Source organism: Xiphophorus hellerii, chromosome 20 (assembly GCF_003331165.1).
Source record: "Xiphophorus hellerii strain 12219 chromosome 20, Xiphophorus_hellerii-4.1, whole genome shotgun sequence".
Lineage (NCBI taxonomy): Eukaryota > Metazoa > Chordata > Actinopteri > Cyprinodontiformes > Poeciliidae > Xiphophorus > Xiphophorus hellerii.
In genome coordinates, this window is record NC_045691.1 from 32,126,696 (window position 1) to 32,141,807 (window position 15,112).

A 15,112-nucleotide genomic window follows, 5' to 3' on the forward strand; every position below is an offset into this window, starting at 1 on the left:
GCAACTTTTTCTTAAATCCAAGTCAAATCCTAAGAATTTGATCCTAAGTCAGAGTCAAGCCTCAATTCATTTATTTTGGTGATTTCATTGCGAGTTAGAGACTCAGTTATAAACCACCACATGTCAAGACTCCAACTGGTCTTAACGTGTGAGGGAACTCATGGCTGTCTTCCGGGCCCACTTGGAATATCTTCAGAATATCTCAACTGTTATGCAGATGACATCCAGCTGTTCCTTCAACAATTCTCTCAAGTATCCGGCAAAGAAAACAAATTACCCTTCAACCAAACTCTGGGAATACTTAGCATCCGACCACGACCTTGGAGAAAACGGTTCCTCTGATCAGGCAACAGATCCGACCTCTGAACTAGGGGTGCATCGATTTGTTGGCCGGCCGATTTATTGGTGCCGATTTCATTAATTTTGGGAGATCGCTCGATACTTACATATGAAGCCGATCTTATCAAAGGTCTAAAAATGAACTCTGTCCTCTTCTGTTCTCTCATTAGAGGTCTGACACACAGATCGGCTCACCAGGTCATATCTGCACGTTGGCAGTTAACAATAGTCGCCCCACTGTTGCCGACTTTCTTGCTATATTTAGTGGCACTTCAGACAAAAATAAAATTGGTATCGGCCAAAATCGGAATCGGCCGGTCAGGCTTTTTAAAGACCGGTAATCATCGACTGGCCAGAAAACTGCAAAAATTGCTGCACTGCTAGTCGTATGGGAGAAAGACATGTCACCAACAATATCACTCAGCAACATGTCTGTAAGCTCCTGGAGTTTGAAAATATTCCACATCTTAGGAAAGTGAAGCAGAAAACATCAAACTACAAAAAAACTTCAAGTATAAAAACAAACAAACCAAAAAAAAAAAACAAACATCTGTAACATTACTGAGGTGAAACAGCAAGGAAGACAGTAAGAGCAAGTATGATTCACTGCTGGGGCACAGTGGATGCATTTAATGAGTCAGACATACAAAAATAAATCACGACAAAGCAACACATGTACTGTACAAATTAAAAACCTCAAAGGGAAAAAAAAAGTAATTGCTGAGAGGACGAGAGGAGAGAGAACGTCCCGGTGGAGACGCGATGGACGCCGCTGCAGGAACACGTGACACACGTCTGGCGGGACGGGGCGGAGGGCGACCGGCGAGCTCTAGTGCGACGCCTCCGACACGCACCGCAACATGGAAAAAAAACAAACAAATTAAAGGGTCGTTTCACAACTTTGATGATATATATCCAAAAGCAAAACCTCTTAAGAATTGTACAAGTATAAAAAAGCTACAAACATTAATAAATTACATCACTGACACAGAAACACTTCACAAGGTGCTAGTAAAATAATTCTGAAACCTTCAGGATACTAGAAGTCGGACAAGTGGCTGGTCATAGAAACTTTGTTTGTTTTTTTTCTTCTTTTCTACAGTTTTTTCTCCTCAAAGCTTCACTTCTCGCTCAAACAGAATCACAATACAGTTAGCTTTGTGTATGTAAGGCCATATGACGATAAACATGTCGGCTAATTCCTTCTGTTGTTTCCCAAGGCAGCACTGATGACCGGAGAGGCGGAAAAGGAGGACAATATCGGAAATTCATATACATACATAGATACTTTTCAAATTAAATTATATATGTATAACAAAAAAAAGTAAAAATGTAGAATTAAGTGGGAGGCAAAAAAATAATAAAAAAAAAAGATACAAAAACTTAAAAGGCTATGTACAAAGCTACATTCTATACAGTGGAGCCATTAAAACAAAACAAAAAACACAGAAACAAGTGGAAAGTGTGCTGTGCTGCCTGTGGAAGCAAAGGAAGAGAGAAAGTATCCCCGTGTGACTGCGTCTCTGTCGGGGATGAGGCTCATCGTCGTGTTCCCGCGTCGCGTCCCGGTTCCTCCGCTTCCCCCCCCCCCACCTCCCTGGTTCCCCTGGTCCGGTCCGCCGATGTGCGTCGATCTACGTTCACGTTGGAGAAACGTCCGGACTCGGTGTGCTTTGTGCTTTACAGTCGTTGGTTTCCGTTTTCCTACCTAACGACTCGAACTAGAATAAATAAGTGGCGGCGCTGATAGTGCTCTGCGAACGGTAAGTGTGGCTGTGAAGGCATAAATGCTGCTTGGGGTCGGTGCTGATCCGATCCGACGCTCCAGGAAGATTCCGGCTCAGTCTGACAATGATAAGCTGCATCCGTGGGTAGGAGCCCCTCCCTCCCCCGCACACCTCCCGAACCCCTCTACTCCGCCGACCCCCGACCCGAAGCACGCATGCAACTCATACACATGCAGGGGATACTTTCGCAAATCTTGGAATGACTGCAATGTACTTCTATTGAGCAACCCCTGATAAAATGACAGCTGTAGTAAAATGAGACATGTTCTCTTAAAAAATATTTATAATAGCTTCTGTACACTTTAATATCTGAAAGTTATAAAGTATAAGTAGAGGCAAAAACCTATCTGAGTGATGTTCTTCTTAGAAATTGAAAAATGCATGATTTTCCTCCGCTCCTGCGTCGTTTCAGTTTATTTTTTTATTTTTTCCTAATTCTCCTCTTGTTGACTTTTTGTTAGTGAGCAGGTTGCGAGTCTGGGACGAGGCCCAGTCGGTCAACCGGCCAGTCGGTCAACCGGCCCAGTCCATTAACGGCCTGCTGCTGCTGCGTGCTACAGGAGGAGCTTTCCGTTTCGATGGATCTTTAGGATCTTTCCCAGTCTCTGTTTGGCCGTCGCCATGCCTTTCTTTAGCCGCTTAGCTGTGGAGAGAAGGAGAAACGACGGGAAATGAGTTTGGATGTCCAGCTACACCACCAAAAACACAGAATTTTACCAAGTATTCTTAGTCTAGTTTCTAGTGAAAATATCTTGGTACACTTGAAATAAGAGAAAACTTACAAGTAACTTTTCAGCAAGGTTTATGAGCTTGTTTTAAGTGAATAGTTCCTTAATATTGATGAAAAAAAGTTCTAGTTCCATTGGCAGATTATTTTATAATAACATAGGTAAATTATCTTATAAGAAGTGAAACAATCTTGGTTTTAGGAGCCAGAATCACCATGGATCGGGTCCAGTTTGAAATCCTCAGCAGTCCGACCTCGACTGAATTCCTCTTCATTTCATTTCTGCCTGCAGCTGATAAGATTTTACAATGAACAACTCTGAGTAACTTGAATCTAATTTTCTCTGCACTCATTCGTAGATTATTTAGAGATTAACACATTTGCATGTGCATGCTTGTTATTTTATTTATTTATGTATTTACTTATATTCAGTCATATCTGAATGACTTACATAGTTGTTATATATATATATACATACAATTTTATCGCTTATAATTATATTTGTTCTATTAATATTTAACACTTTGGATGGAGTAGTTGTCAATTAATATCCCATTCTGCTCCATTCTATTTTCCTGTTTTATTCTATTCTATTCACTAGACAACCAGTTCACTTTGGTTGTTCCAATCCGATGAGTTAATAGCTAAAGAGAGAGAAGCTAGTAGAAACGGTTCAGGTGTGCTGCTCCGTCAAACACATGCCGGCAAAGTCTCAAATACAAATATTTTTCATAAAGTTACAGGAATCATTTTGTTAATCTGACGCAGAACGGACAAAAGTTGCGTTGCGGACCTTTGGCGTCTGCGGGGCCCAGTCGGTCCGCCCTGGCGGCGCTGCTGCTGTTGGTGCTCGTGGAGTTGGTGCTGTTGTTGGGAGAGGACACCGACGGCCGCCTCTGGCTGAGGAAGATCCCCGGCGCCATGGGCTGCGGCCCGCCCGGGGACTTGGCGGGTGCCGGTGGTGAACTCGTGGTCGGTCAGGCTGCCTTCCTGCGAGTCGGCGTTGTGGTCCGGGGAGCTGCTGTCCTGAGAGTGTTTCGGCGGCTCCTCCGCCGCCGCGCTCTTCTTCTTGCCGCTTTTCTTTTTCTTCTTGGTCCTCTTGCTGCTCCTCCTGCAGGACACATGACACGCGGTTACCCTTACCGCGCGTCCGCCTGGTCCAGCGCTCCGGGGTGCCTACCTGGTGAGACAGCTTGGCCGCGGCGGCGGCCAGCCCCGTTTCGATCGAAGCCACGCGGGCTCCTTCTCTCGCCGGTCGCTCGTGCCGAGTGGTACCGAGGGGTCCGACCCCGCGCTGCAACAACAGCGCTTTTAGGACTCGGAAGCGTGAGGTTACAAGAGTGGCACGACGGCGCGGCGCTTACCTGTCGGGCTGTACGAGTGTCGTCGCTGCTTTTCCTCTTTTTGGATCTCGATTTGAAAACGGGATTGTCCTCTTCGGACTCCAACGACGGGTACACTGAACCCAAACAGGTCAGCGCGTGACTGCATGACAAGCGTGATGCTCTGCTGACGGGACGCCAGCTAAAGTCCATTCAGTAGATTGTTTGTTTGTTTTTTTTTTACTTAAAAAGTTGACTTTATTTTAGGTTTTCTACACCTCTTTTCCTTTTTTTTTCTACAAACTAGGGCACATAGAACAAACATTACAGACCAGCAATGTAATGTTGGTTTGCAACATTACATTGTTTACAGGCCAATGTAATGTTTCGCTTGTCAAGACAACAAATATCAGCAAACAAAGAAAAAGAAGAAGACAACGAAAAACAAGACGGTTCCTCGTTCGGTTGTGTTTTCTAACATGGAAGATATTTCCAGCGGTTGGCCTGCAGGACAGCGTGTGGCCAGCTGTTGGCCGCTTCCCGCTCTCAGCCCCGCTCTCGGCACGATCATCCCAATCTAGACTTAAATATCTGATAACTGGGTGATCAAGATAAAGAATGGCCTTGTTTACAGAGGCAGAGCAGCTCCGGCCGGCCCCGGGATTTACACAGCAGGAATGTTCGTGCTACGAACAACTAATTAGACTCTAATTAGGAGTTTCAAAAGCAAGTAAAACAACAGTTCGCAACGAGTGTTAATGGGCTTCTTAACAAGCGCGCTCGGTTCAAACAGCTGCGCTTGGAAGGGCTTCACAAAGAAAAGCCGGGCGACGCGATGGAGAACGTTTGGAAACAACCCAGAAGAATAAACATTAGCTCCGATCAACCGCTCCAAATGAAACGGGCTACAAGATGGTAAGAAGTAAAAGAGCCACAGGCCCATTCATCGGGAATCGGTTTGGTTTTTAGCGGCACCTGTTAGCATCAGCAAAAGAAAAAATTCAACCAGGGAATGTAATTATTTGAGCTTTTGTTGTAATAAATATCAATTTGACGTCAGAGCTGCTGTCTATTCGCTCCACAAGCAGCCACTGTAAAATCACTAGTCATTTTTGTCCAGTTGCTAGTGCAAATATTTAGTACACTTGAAATAAGACGGAACTAACAAGTTATTTTCAGCAAAATATCAGAGTTCGTTTTCACACTGCAGCCTTAAGTGACCCCAATTCCGATTTTTGTCAAATCGGATTTTTTTATTATTTTTTTTTTTGCCGTGGACCGTTTCATTACTTCCAAACATATGCAAACCTGTATGTGATCTCCAGTGGGCAAACGACCTGGAAGTGTCCCGCATGCGCAGAGGGCGCAATAACGTCAATGTTCTCAGTGTTTTGTTAACCGCCATAAGAAGAAGAAGTGCTCAGTGTTTGTGGAAGTAAACATGGATGATAACAGTGGAGCATCTTACGATTTTGAAGTTGTTGCCAACCAGAGCTGCATATTAACAACTTAACCCTCGTTACAGTCCGTCATGGTTGTTGTTTTTCTTTCCACTTGCCCGTATCATGAAGCAGAATAGTGACATTTGTTGAGTATCAGTGACGGTCAGATCGGATGATTGCGACCTGGACGTTAGGTCACATTTGAATCGGACACCCAAGTGGCCTGGGTCGCATTCGAAATAAATCCGACTTGTGTTGTTCAGACTGTCATGAAGAGATCAGATACAGGTTGCGTTAAGGCAAAAAAATTGGAATTGGGTCATTTCAGGTTGCAGTGTGAACGCAGCCAAATTTCCTTAAAATTGATGAAAAAAATTCCATTTTAGTTCCATTGACAGATTATTTGGCTAAAAAGGTAATTTTTTCATGTTATAAGTTAGTTTGTCTTATTTCAAGTGCACTAAAATATTTGCACTAGAAACTAGATGTTGTGTTTTTGCAGTGTTTCCTCTCCCTCTACTTCGAAGCATCGTCTCCAGTTTCTCTGGAGACTCCTCCTGAGCGCAGAGCACGGCACAGTACCCAGAGCAGTGTTGATTTTTCAAAAATAAAGCCAACTTTAACATTTCACCATATTTAAATCTACGTCGGTGAAAAGAGGGACATTTTTCTTCTGCTTACCGTAGTCGGAGTCTTTGAGTCTTTGAAACATGCATCCATGTGATCCTGCTCGTCGTCGTCATAGTCCAGGCTCTCGATGCTGCTGCTTTTTCGGGGTTTCTTCGGGAGCCTCTTGGTGGGCCGCTTGCTGTTGCTGCTCCCGCCGGCTCCCGCGCCGCTCTTCTTGTACGCCTGCGAGCCGTGCGAGTTGCTCTTTGACTGGCTGTTGCTCCACGGCTGCTCCAGGGTCTCCGAGGAGGACAGGTTGGCCATGGACAGCATGCCCTGGATGGCCTCCTGTGTGCTGGGAGACGCAGGCGGCTGGCTGCAGGGGAATGAGCGCCGAACAGAACAACCCGTTACATGTCAACTGGCATCAAGAAAAATGCCATCTGAAACCAGATGTACAAAAAGACAGGCAACCTGCTTACTGTATATCATAAAATTGTATTAAACTGTTCCAATTTTAGATCTATTACCATGTTTGTTTTGTTTGTTAAATATGAGAATAATGAGAGAGAGAGAGATGTTTAGTAGATTAAACTATGATTTGGGTTCTGTGTTGTGGGTTTCCTTTAACAGGCTTGTCACTGTAGTTTGCTGGAATTTTGTCCCATTCCTCCTGATCAGAGTCAGAACTAGCTACTTTTACTCAGCTACATTTATTTGAGTAACTTTTTTTTTTTTTTAAAAACAAAAAACTTTTACTTGGGTAATTTTATTATTATCTTGGGTAAAATTTCTGGATTCTCGACCCACTGAATGAAGAACAAACATGTTTTAACCAAAAATTCACCAGACAGAGACACGCACCTGCAGTTTTGTTAAAGTTTCTTAAGTTTTATAATGATAGAAACTGATTCATTAAAAAAAAAACATATTTCTGCCGGATTTGTTTTATTTTTGTTACTTATATGAATTATTGTCATTTTGGTCCTTAAAATACCATAATTTCAACAAAATTTATGTTTTGGTCTGTCTGATGAGGTAATTTCTAAATATTAAATGACTGATAATTTGATCAGTTACTCAGTACTTGAGTAAACTTTATTTTTACTCTTAATTGAAAAGTTTCTTAGATGGCTACCTTTTACATTTACTTGAGTAAATATATGCTGAAGTAGTGTTACTTCAGTACAATTTTTTGGTACTCTGCCCACCTCTGCTTCTGACGAGGAACTGGAGGAGTGTGTAGGCTTCTTCACTCACACATGTTTGTGTGGCTGTCTTTGTGGGGACTTTCCATTGACTTCCATTCATTTCTACAGCCTAAACCCCACTCTTACCCTAACCCTAACCAAAACTCAATTCACACCTTAGTCCTAAATCTGATCCCTGACCCAAAAACAGCGTTTCCCCTTGTGGGGACCAGGCTTTGGTCCCCACACTGCTCCTCTCCTTTCAGTGAGGAGCAGTGGGTCCCCACAACGTAGTATGTGTCAGGAAAATGGGGACCATTTTCCTGACACATGGTCCCCATTTTCCTGACACATACACACACACACACACCCGCACACACACGCACGCACACCCACACACCCACACACACACACACACACCACACCTTGATACAAGATGATACTGCCACCAGCCTCCCTCATGATTGCGATGATGTTCTCAGACTTGCATTTATGACCATTCCATAATTGGTCAAAGGAAATGACCAATTATGGTCATTCACAACCATGTAGGTACAGGACTGGTTATTATCATTTCATATGACCAACAATGGAACAATTGCCATTAAGGAGGGACAATTCTTATCAATCAATCAATGTTATCCTATAGCTTTATTTCAAAAACTGCTTGGGTGGCCGAAGTGCTGTACATTAAGACTGAAACGTAAAAAAAACAAACAAAAAAAAACTACAACCAAACAAAACGTACACGGTACGTGTGTTTTTACGGTGCCATGCCAAGATGACAGTCTGTCTCTCTTGTTTTGGCAAATTGATTTTTTTTTTTTTATTCTAATGGAACTAGATAAAAAAAACTTTAGTCATAACAGTTACATGTCTTTTTCTGCACTGCGTGTAAATATGCGGTTTTGAACATGAAAGTCGGAATCTGAACATAAACGAAACGCATTAAGTCCAGTCAGCGACCGACATGACAAATCCACTATCAAACCATCCCGATAATACCCGGTAATCGTTTCAGCCCCTGTTCAAAGCACAGAAACTTTCCGAAAAATGAACATTATTTCAACAATGTTTTGTTCTCTCTTTCATTCCTCATTTGTAGCTTTCAGTGTGGTGGAAATAGACCATCAAGAGGTGAAGGGAAACAGCAAACAGAGTGAGGCAGAAGGAAGCGCCTGGAGCCCTGGAGGCCTTGATAGATTAGTGGTGGGACGGGATTGCAAACACTGATTTAACACAAACTGCTGACGGAGTATTTGTAAACCGCCTGTTGCCTTTCAGCTCCAAGAAAAAATGAGAAAACTCAACTTTTTTATTCGATCACAGAGCGGCTCGTTTGTTTGTCAGAGACTCGGCCCATTAAAGAGGCCAGAAATTCATTTGCTGAGAAGAAAGAGGGTCTCAGGGGGTCCATTAAGAGATTAATGCTGTGCATGCGGTACTGCCCAGGAGAAGGGTGGGGCAATGGGGGTTTCATGTGAACCTGAGTGAAGTTGCCCCGCCCCCATCCCCCCGCCTTCTTAAAACCAAATTGGTGTCAAATATTTGTGCTTCAAAAGGCACAAACATCTCAAAGATATTAATAAAAGTTTCCAGAGAAACATTTTTCTTGTCTGCACAAACTTAGAACAAATGTTTGACATAAATGTTGTTTGATTTAAGCACTGTTGGGGGAGAGGGGGATTGACCTTTTGACCTTAAAACTTCTTTTAATGTCTTCAAAGCCAAAGCGGCACAAATGAAAATGTTTGCTGCGTAAACGTAGTCGAGCTGATTGACACCAATTTTGTCTGATTTGAAGAAGTTGGGGGGAAGAGGGGGGGCTGGTTGACCTTTCATGACCTCTGGAAACATTTATTGATATCTTTAAAATGATAGTGGCACAAACTAATATTTTTGCAGCACAAACATTTGACACCAAATTTGTTGGTGTCAAACATTTGTGCTGCGTTTGTGCAGCAACATTTTTTGTTTGTGCCTCTATCATTTTAAAGATAATAGTAAATGTTTTCAGAGGTCATGAAATGTCACCATATCTTTAAAATAATAGAGGCGCAAACAACAAAGTTCTGCTGCACAAACCAGCACAAACGTTTGACACCAATTTTGTTAGATCTGAAGAAGACGAGGGGGCCAACTTCACGCGCGGTTTTACGTGGTGGTATTTATCCTACCTGTTGGTGTTGTAGTCGATCCCGCCCACTTGTTTGCTGGCCTGCAGCAGGTCCAGGATCCCTGCGGCACTTCCGCTCTTCTTCTTCACCTTAGAGTTGCGACTCTTGACCTCAGGCTTGGCCTCCGTGTCTATGTGCAAGGTCTCTTCGTCTGAGGAGTCCACGCTCTGCTGGAGGAGGAAGTGACACAAAGAAGAAACGTGTTTACGAGAGAGTTTAACAGGAAGCGGCCCGAGGCAAGAACACGCATTCTGTCTGCCTTTCACAGTAACTGAAGTCTTCTAGGTATCAGAACAATTGAAGCCAGGGTTTCTGTGTGTTCTGAGATATGGGAACATCAGAACAGCTGGACTAATTCCTCCATTCAGACCAAACCTACTTCCCCTCAGCAATCCCCACCAAACAGAAATGTCAACTTTCAATTGCTCAGGAAGCATTTCTCACATTTTTAATAACATGTCTGCAATCAAGTCACAGCTTCTTACGTATCAGATAACAGAGATGAGCAGCATTAGTACACTGCTCAAAAAAATAAAGGGAACACTCAAATAACACATCCTAGATCTGAATGAAAGAAATATTCTCATTGAATACTTTGTTCTGTACAAAGTTGAATGTGCTGACAACAAAATCACACAAAAATCATCAATGGAAATCAAATTTATTAACCAATGGAGGTCTGGATTTGGAGCCACACATAAAATTAAAGTGAAATAACACTACACGCTGATCCAACTTTAATGTAATGTCCTTAAAACAAGTCGAAATGAGGATCAGTATTGTGTGTGGCCTCCACGTGCCTGTATGACCTCCCTACAACGCCTGGGCATGCTCCTGATGAGGTGGCGGATGGTCTCCTGAGGGATCTCCTCCCAGACCTGGACTAAAGCATCCGCCAACTCCTGGACAGTCTGTGGTGCAACGTGACGTTGGTGGATGGAGCGAGACATGATGTCCCAGATGTGCTCAATCGGATTCACGTCTGGGGAACGGGCTGGCCAGTCCATAGCTTCAATGCCTTCATCTTCCAGGAACTGCTGACACACTCCAGCCACATGAGGTCTAGCATTGTCCTGCATTAGGAGGAACCCAGGGCCAACCGCACCAGCATATGGTCTCACAAGGGGTCTGAGGATCTCATCTCGGTACCTAATGGCAGTCAGGCTACCTCTGGTGAGCACATGGAGGGCTGTGCGGCCCTCCAAAGAAATGCCACCCCACACCATTACTGACCCACTGCCAAACCGGTCATGCTGAAGGATGTTGCAGGCAGCAGACCGCTCTCCACGGCGTCTCCAGACTCTGTCACGTCTGTCACATGTGCTCAGTGTGAACCTGCTTTCATCTGTGAAGAGCACAAGGCGCCAGTGGCGAATTTGCCAATCCTGGTGTTCTCTGGCAAATGCCAAGCTTCCTGCACGGTGTTGGGCTGTGAGCACAACCCCCATCTGTGGACGTCGGGCCCTCATACCATCCTCGTGGAGTCGGTTTCTAACCGTTTGTGCAGACACATGCACATTTGTGGCCTGCTGGAGGTCATTTTGCAGGGCTCTGGCAGTGCTCCTCCTGTTCCTTCTTGCAAAGGCGGAGGGGAGGTAGCGGTCCTGCTGCTGGGTTGTTGCCCTCCTACGGCCTCCTCCACGTCTCCTGGTGTACTGGCCTGTCTCCTGGTAGCGCCTCCAGCCTCTGGACACTACGCTGACAGACACAGCAAACCTTCTTGCCACAGCTCGCATTGATGTGCCATGCTTGATGAGCTGCACTACCTGAGCCACTTGTGTGGGTTGTGGAGTCCGTCTCATGCTACCACGAGTGTGAAAGCACCACCAACATTCAAAACTGACCAAAACATCAGCCAGACAGCATAGGTACTGAGAAGTGGTCTGTGGTCCCAACTGCAGAACCACTCCTTTATTGAGTGTGTCTTGCTAATTGCCAATAATTTCCACCTGTTGTCTATTCCATTTGCACAACAGCAGGTGAAATTGATTGTCAATCAGTGTTGCTTCCTAAGTGGACAGTTTGATTTCACAGAAGTTTGATTTACTTGGAGTTATATTGTGTTGTTTAAGTGTTCCCTTTATTTTTTTGAGCAGTGTATTTTGCAGAAGCAGTTTCAGGTTCTGGTCGGCATACATACCTTGCTCAATAAGGGTTGCGACTTTGCCTTTTTGGCCGGCTGAAGGGGTTCTCTGATGTCCGATAAGACTGGGCAAGAAAGAAGAGTTCATTCATAAACATCAGAGTAGAACAAGTTCTGATAAACGGCAACACATGTTAATAAACCGTCATAATCATTGCATAACAGACAGCAGCGCACTGAAGTCAATGAAGAAAATTTCCACACATTTCAGGGTTTTGTATGAAGTAAGTGCCGGAGCACGTTTACTGCATTTTACCTCAATTCCCAGATATTTAAAAGGATTTAATCTCTCTTCAAAGACCTTTATGCAGTTTACTGACTTGTGAAATATTATAGCAACCCCTCCTTCTCTTTTTATGTTTTTTACTCTCGCTTAATAAATTGTAATTACCAGGCGCTGATCCAGTTGGTGCAGGTGATTCGTTATTGTCATCCAACCATGTTTCTGTCAGGAACATAACACCAATAATCTGCTCAGTGATGAAGTCATTAACAAATAGTCATTTTGCCGATAGTGGTCTTATATTTAGCAGAGGCAGTTTAAGTGGCTTGGTGGCAGATAGTTCATGAATTTGAGGTTGCTTTAGACAGGAGATGAATCCAAGGTTTGATTTTTGATCACTGCATTTCATGTTTTTCTGTTTCTTGTTAGTGTTCTGTTAGTGATCCAGACAGGTACTGTCTCGTATCGCACTGCTGGAGGAAGGCAGGTGTAGAGCTAAAGCCTGGACCCTGGTCTCAGACCTCTGTTACGCAGAGTGGTGGGTGCTCTGGGGAATCAGAGTCAGGGGGTTTTAATGAAGTGTTGAGAACTAAGGAGAAAGGTAGTAAGCAGAACTCGGTCGTTCATTTTATCTATGAAACACGTTTTTTTGGGGGGGCGTTCAGGAGAGAAAAACCTAGAGAAAATTGACGATCCATTTCCTCACTAAAGATAAGAAACATCAGTTCAGGTGACGAAATTTCTGACGAGCCATTCTGGTGTTGATGAGACGAAGCCTCCGATAAAGAGTCTTGGTTCCCATTGGGTGCTAAAGAAGTGGGGCGATTTGAGGCCTCACCAACTTATGTTTCCAGACATATCAGTTTGTTTGGGGAGAGTGTGATCCTGCTGAATCTGTGCTGGGACAATGATCTTGTTCTTTGTATTGTCCTGTGGTTGAGATCTTACTGATAATCAGGTCCAGAGTGCGTCCTCTGGACTTGATTACGGTCCTGCTGTTGAATCTTTCCAGCAACGTTGAAAAGTCTTTCCCCTGCTTGGTTAAGATCCTTCCTGCTAAAAGAGTATTCTTTAAAAAGCCATTTTTAATGATGAGCAGTCTGCTGTCATTCTTTCCTCCTCATCCATAACTGGACCACTGACAAAAACTTTTGTTTTCAGCTTTTCAATTGTGCTTAGATGATGTTGGAAGTCATTTTTCAGAATTTGTCATTTCTGTTTGGCCAGATGATTAGCTCCAGTGTGTATGATTAGACTAGAATAACATTTCTTCCCTTCCATTTCATAACATTCCCCGAAAATGTATAAATGTATGAACCATAAAACATTGTAAGAACTGGTCATATGAGCAGACAGAAGTTTAACTGAGGATAATGGGTAACGGGCTAAAACTGGTTCAAGAAATGCTTTTGAATGCATAACAGACAGGAACACAGAGCTCACTCTCTGCTTTAACTAGAGTTGGGTAGTACATAGTTGCATTTATTCGATTATATTTACTTGAGTAACTTTTTTGATAAAAAATAAAGGTACTACTAAGAGTATTTTTACTACGCTGCACTTTTTACTTTTACTTGAGTAATTTTATCATGAAGTGTCTCTGCTCTTACTTGAGTAAAATTTCTGGGTTCTCTGCATACTAAATGAAGGACAAACATGTTTTAACCAAAAATTCACCAGACACACAGCTGACGTTTTTGTTAGTTTCCCAAGTTTTCTTTTATCAAAAGAAACTGATTTGGAAAAAATGTTTTGTTGCCTTTTTTTACTTATTTTGTTTTACTGATAAAAATTGTCATTTTCTTTCTTAAAATACCAAAATTTCGACTTAACTTTATAAAACTAAATGATTGATAATTTGATCAATTACTCTTACCAAATATTTTTTACTTACCAAATACTTTTTTTTTACTCTTACTTGCGTAATTTCTTGGACGGCTACTTTTTACTTTTACTTGAATGAAAATATGTTGAAGTATTGCTACTCTTACTTGAGTACAAGTTTGGGCACTCTGCCCACCTCTGGCTTTAACTAAGGAATGTCAAGCTGCAGTCAAAGGAACCTTAACTTGCATCAAATTAAGTTTAAGGTATTTAAAGCTGATGCTGTGAAGTGCTTTTGTACCCACCATGGTTATTGGCTTAAACAAAAGTGAAACACTACACGCTTAATCTGAAAACACTCACAGGAAAGATCTCTCTTAACGGTGTTCTTTTTCCGCCTGATGGGGAACTCATCTATCTTCAGCTCGCCCTCATCCGAGACGTACTCGTACTCGTCTCTCACTGGCTTGGTTTTGTCCTCTTTTAGGTTTTGTAACGATCCGAAAATACTTGAGTTGGTCTGAGGTTTCAGCATCTTGGAGCTGGAACAGAAACCGCAGGAGAATAAGCTGAGCGAGGCACTGACAGTGAGAAACCCTCCAGTTAGCTTTAATGGATATCGTGCTGATTGCCACATAGCTCCATAATCACCATAATAGACCACATCAGAAGGCCTGACTCTTCAAGCCTACCATAAAGTATTTATTTGGCAGTGGAGGCCATGCCATACGTACCTGGCTAGTTTCCTGTGAGACATAGTAAAGCTGAATCTGTCTTTATTGCCTGACAGCGGTATTCTGTCAAACTTGCACTCCTCCTCCATTTTCAGCAAGGAATCCGGCTTACTGTTCTGTAATGGTCCAATCAAAGTAATACTTAGGGAAGCAGAAGTAATGCACGTGTACGGTATCAAGAGACAAGACATTCACAGAACGTAGCGGCACCAAGTCATTACAGGTACATCAGTCCAAGAAGCTGTAAGTTTTTCTTTAGACATTTAAAACAACTTTTAAATCAGAAAATAGTGACTTTTTAAAAAAGTAAGGTAGGGAGGCAGCGATTTATTGATGCTGATTTCCTTCATTTTGATTTTAGGTGATGGGCCGATGCTTAAAAGTGAAGCCGGTCTTATGTACTTCAGCAAAGGTCTAAAGATCAGCCACTGTCTTTTTCTACTCCCTGTAAGAGAGGTTTGACTGTTAGCCCCGCCCACCAGGTCATGTCTGCATGTTTGCAGTTAACAATAGTCACCAACTCAGCAACGTTTTAGCTGTATTTAGCAACAATTCAGACACAAAAAAAATTGGTATCGGCCAAAATCGGAATTGG

General features: G+C 43.0%; 1 protein-coding gene across 1 annotated transcript in view; it reads right to left on the reverse strand.

The window, feature by feature from the left end:
• Positions 1-936: 936 nt before the first annotated feature.
• The window catches only part of LOC116710720 (lysine-specific demethylase phf2-like), a 33,652-nt gene continuing 19,476 nt past the window's right edge, over positions 937-15,112 (reverse strand). Inside the window, 9 exon segments of the mRNA XM_032549904.1 lie at positions 937-2,769; positions 3,647-3,803; positions 3,805-3,951; positions 3,953-3,964; positions 4,034-4,161; positions 4,232-4,312; positions 6,299-6,314; positions 6,317-6,602; positions 9,594-9,763. Of these exon segments, the coding sequence (XP_032405795.1) occupies positions 2,681-2,769; positions 3,647-3,803; positions 3,805-3,951; positions 3,953-3,964; positions 4,034-4,161; positions 4,232-4,312; positions 6,299-6,314; positions 6,317-6,602; positions 9,594-9,763 (1,086 nt within the window). The 3' untranslated portion in view covers positions 937-2,680.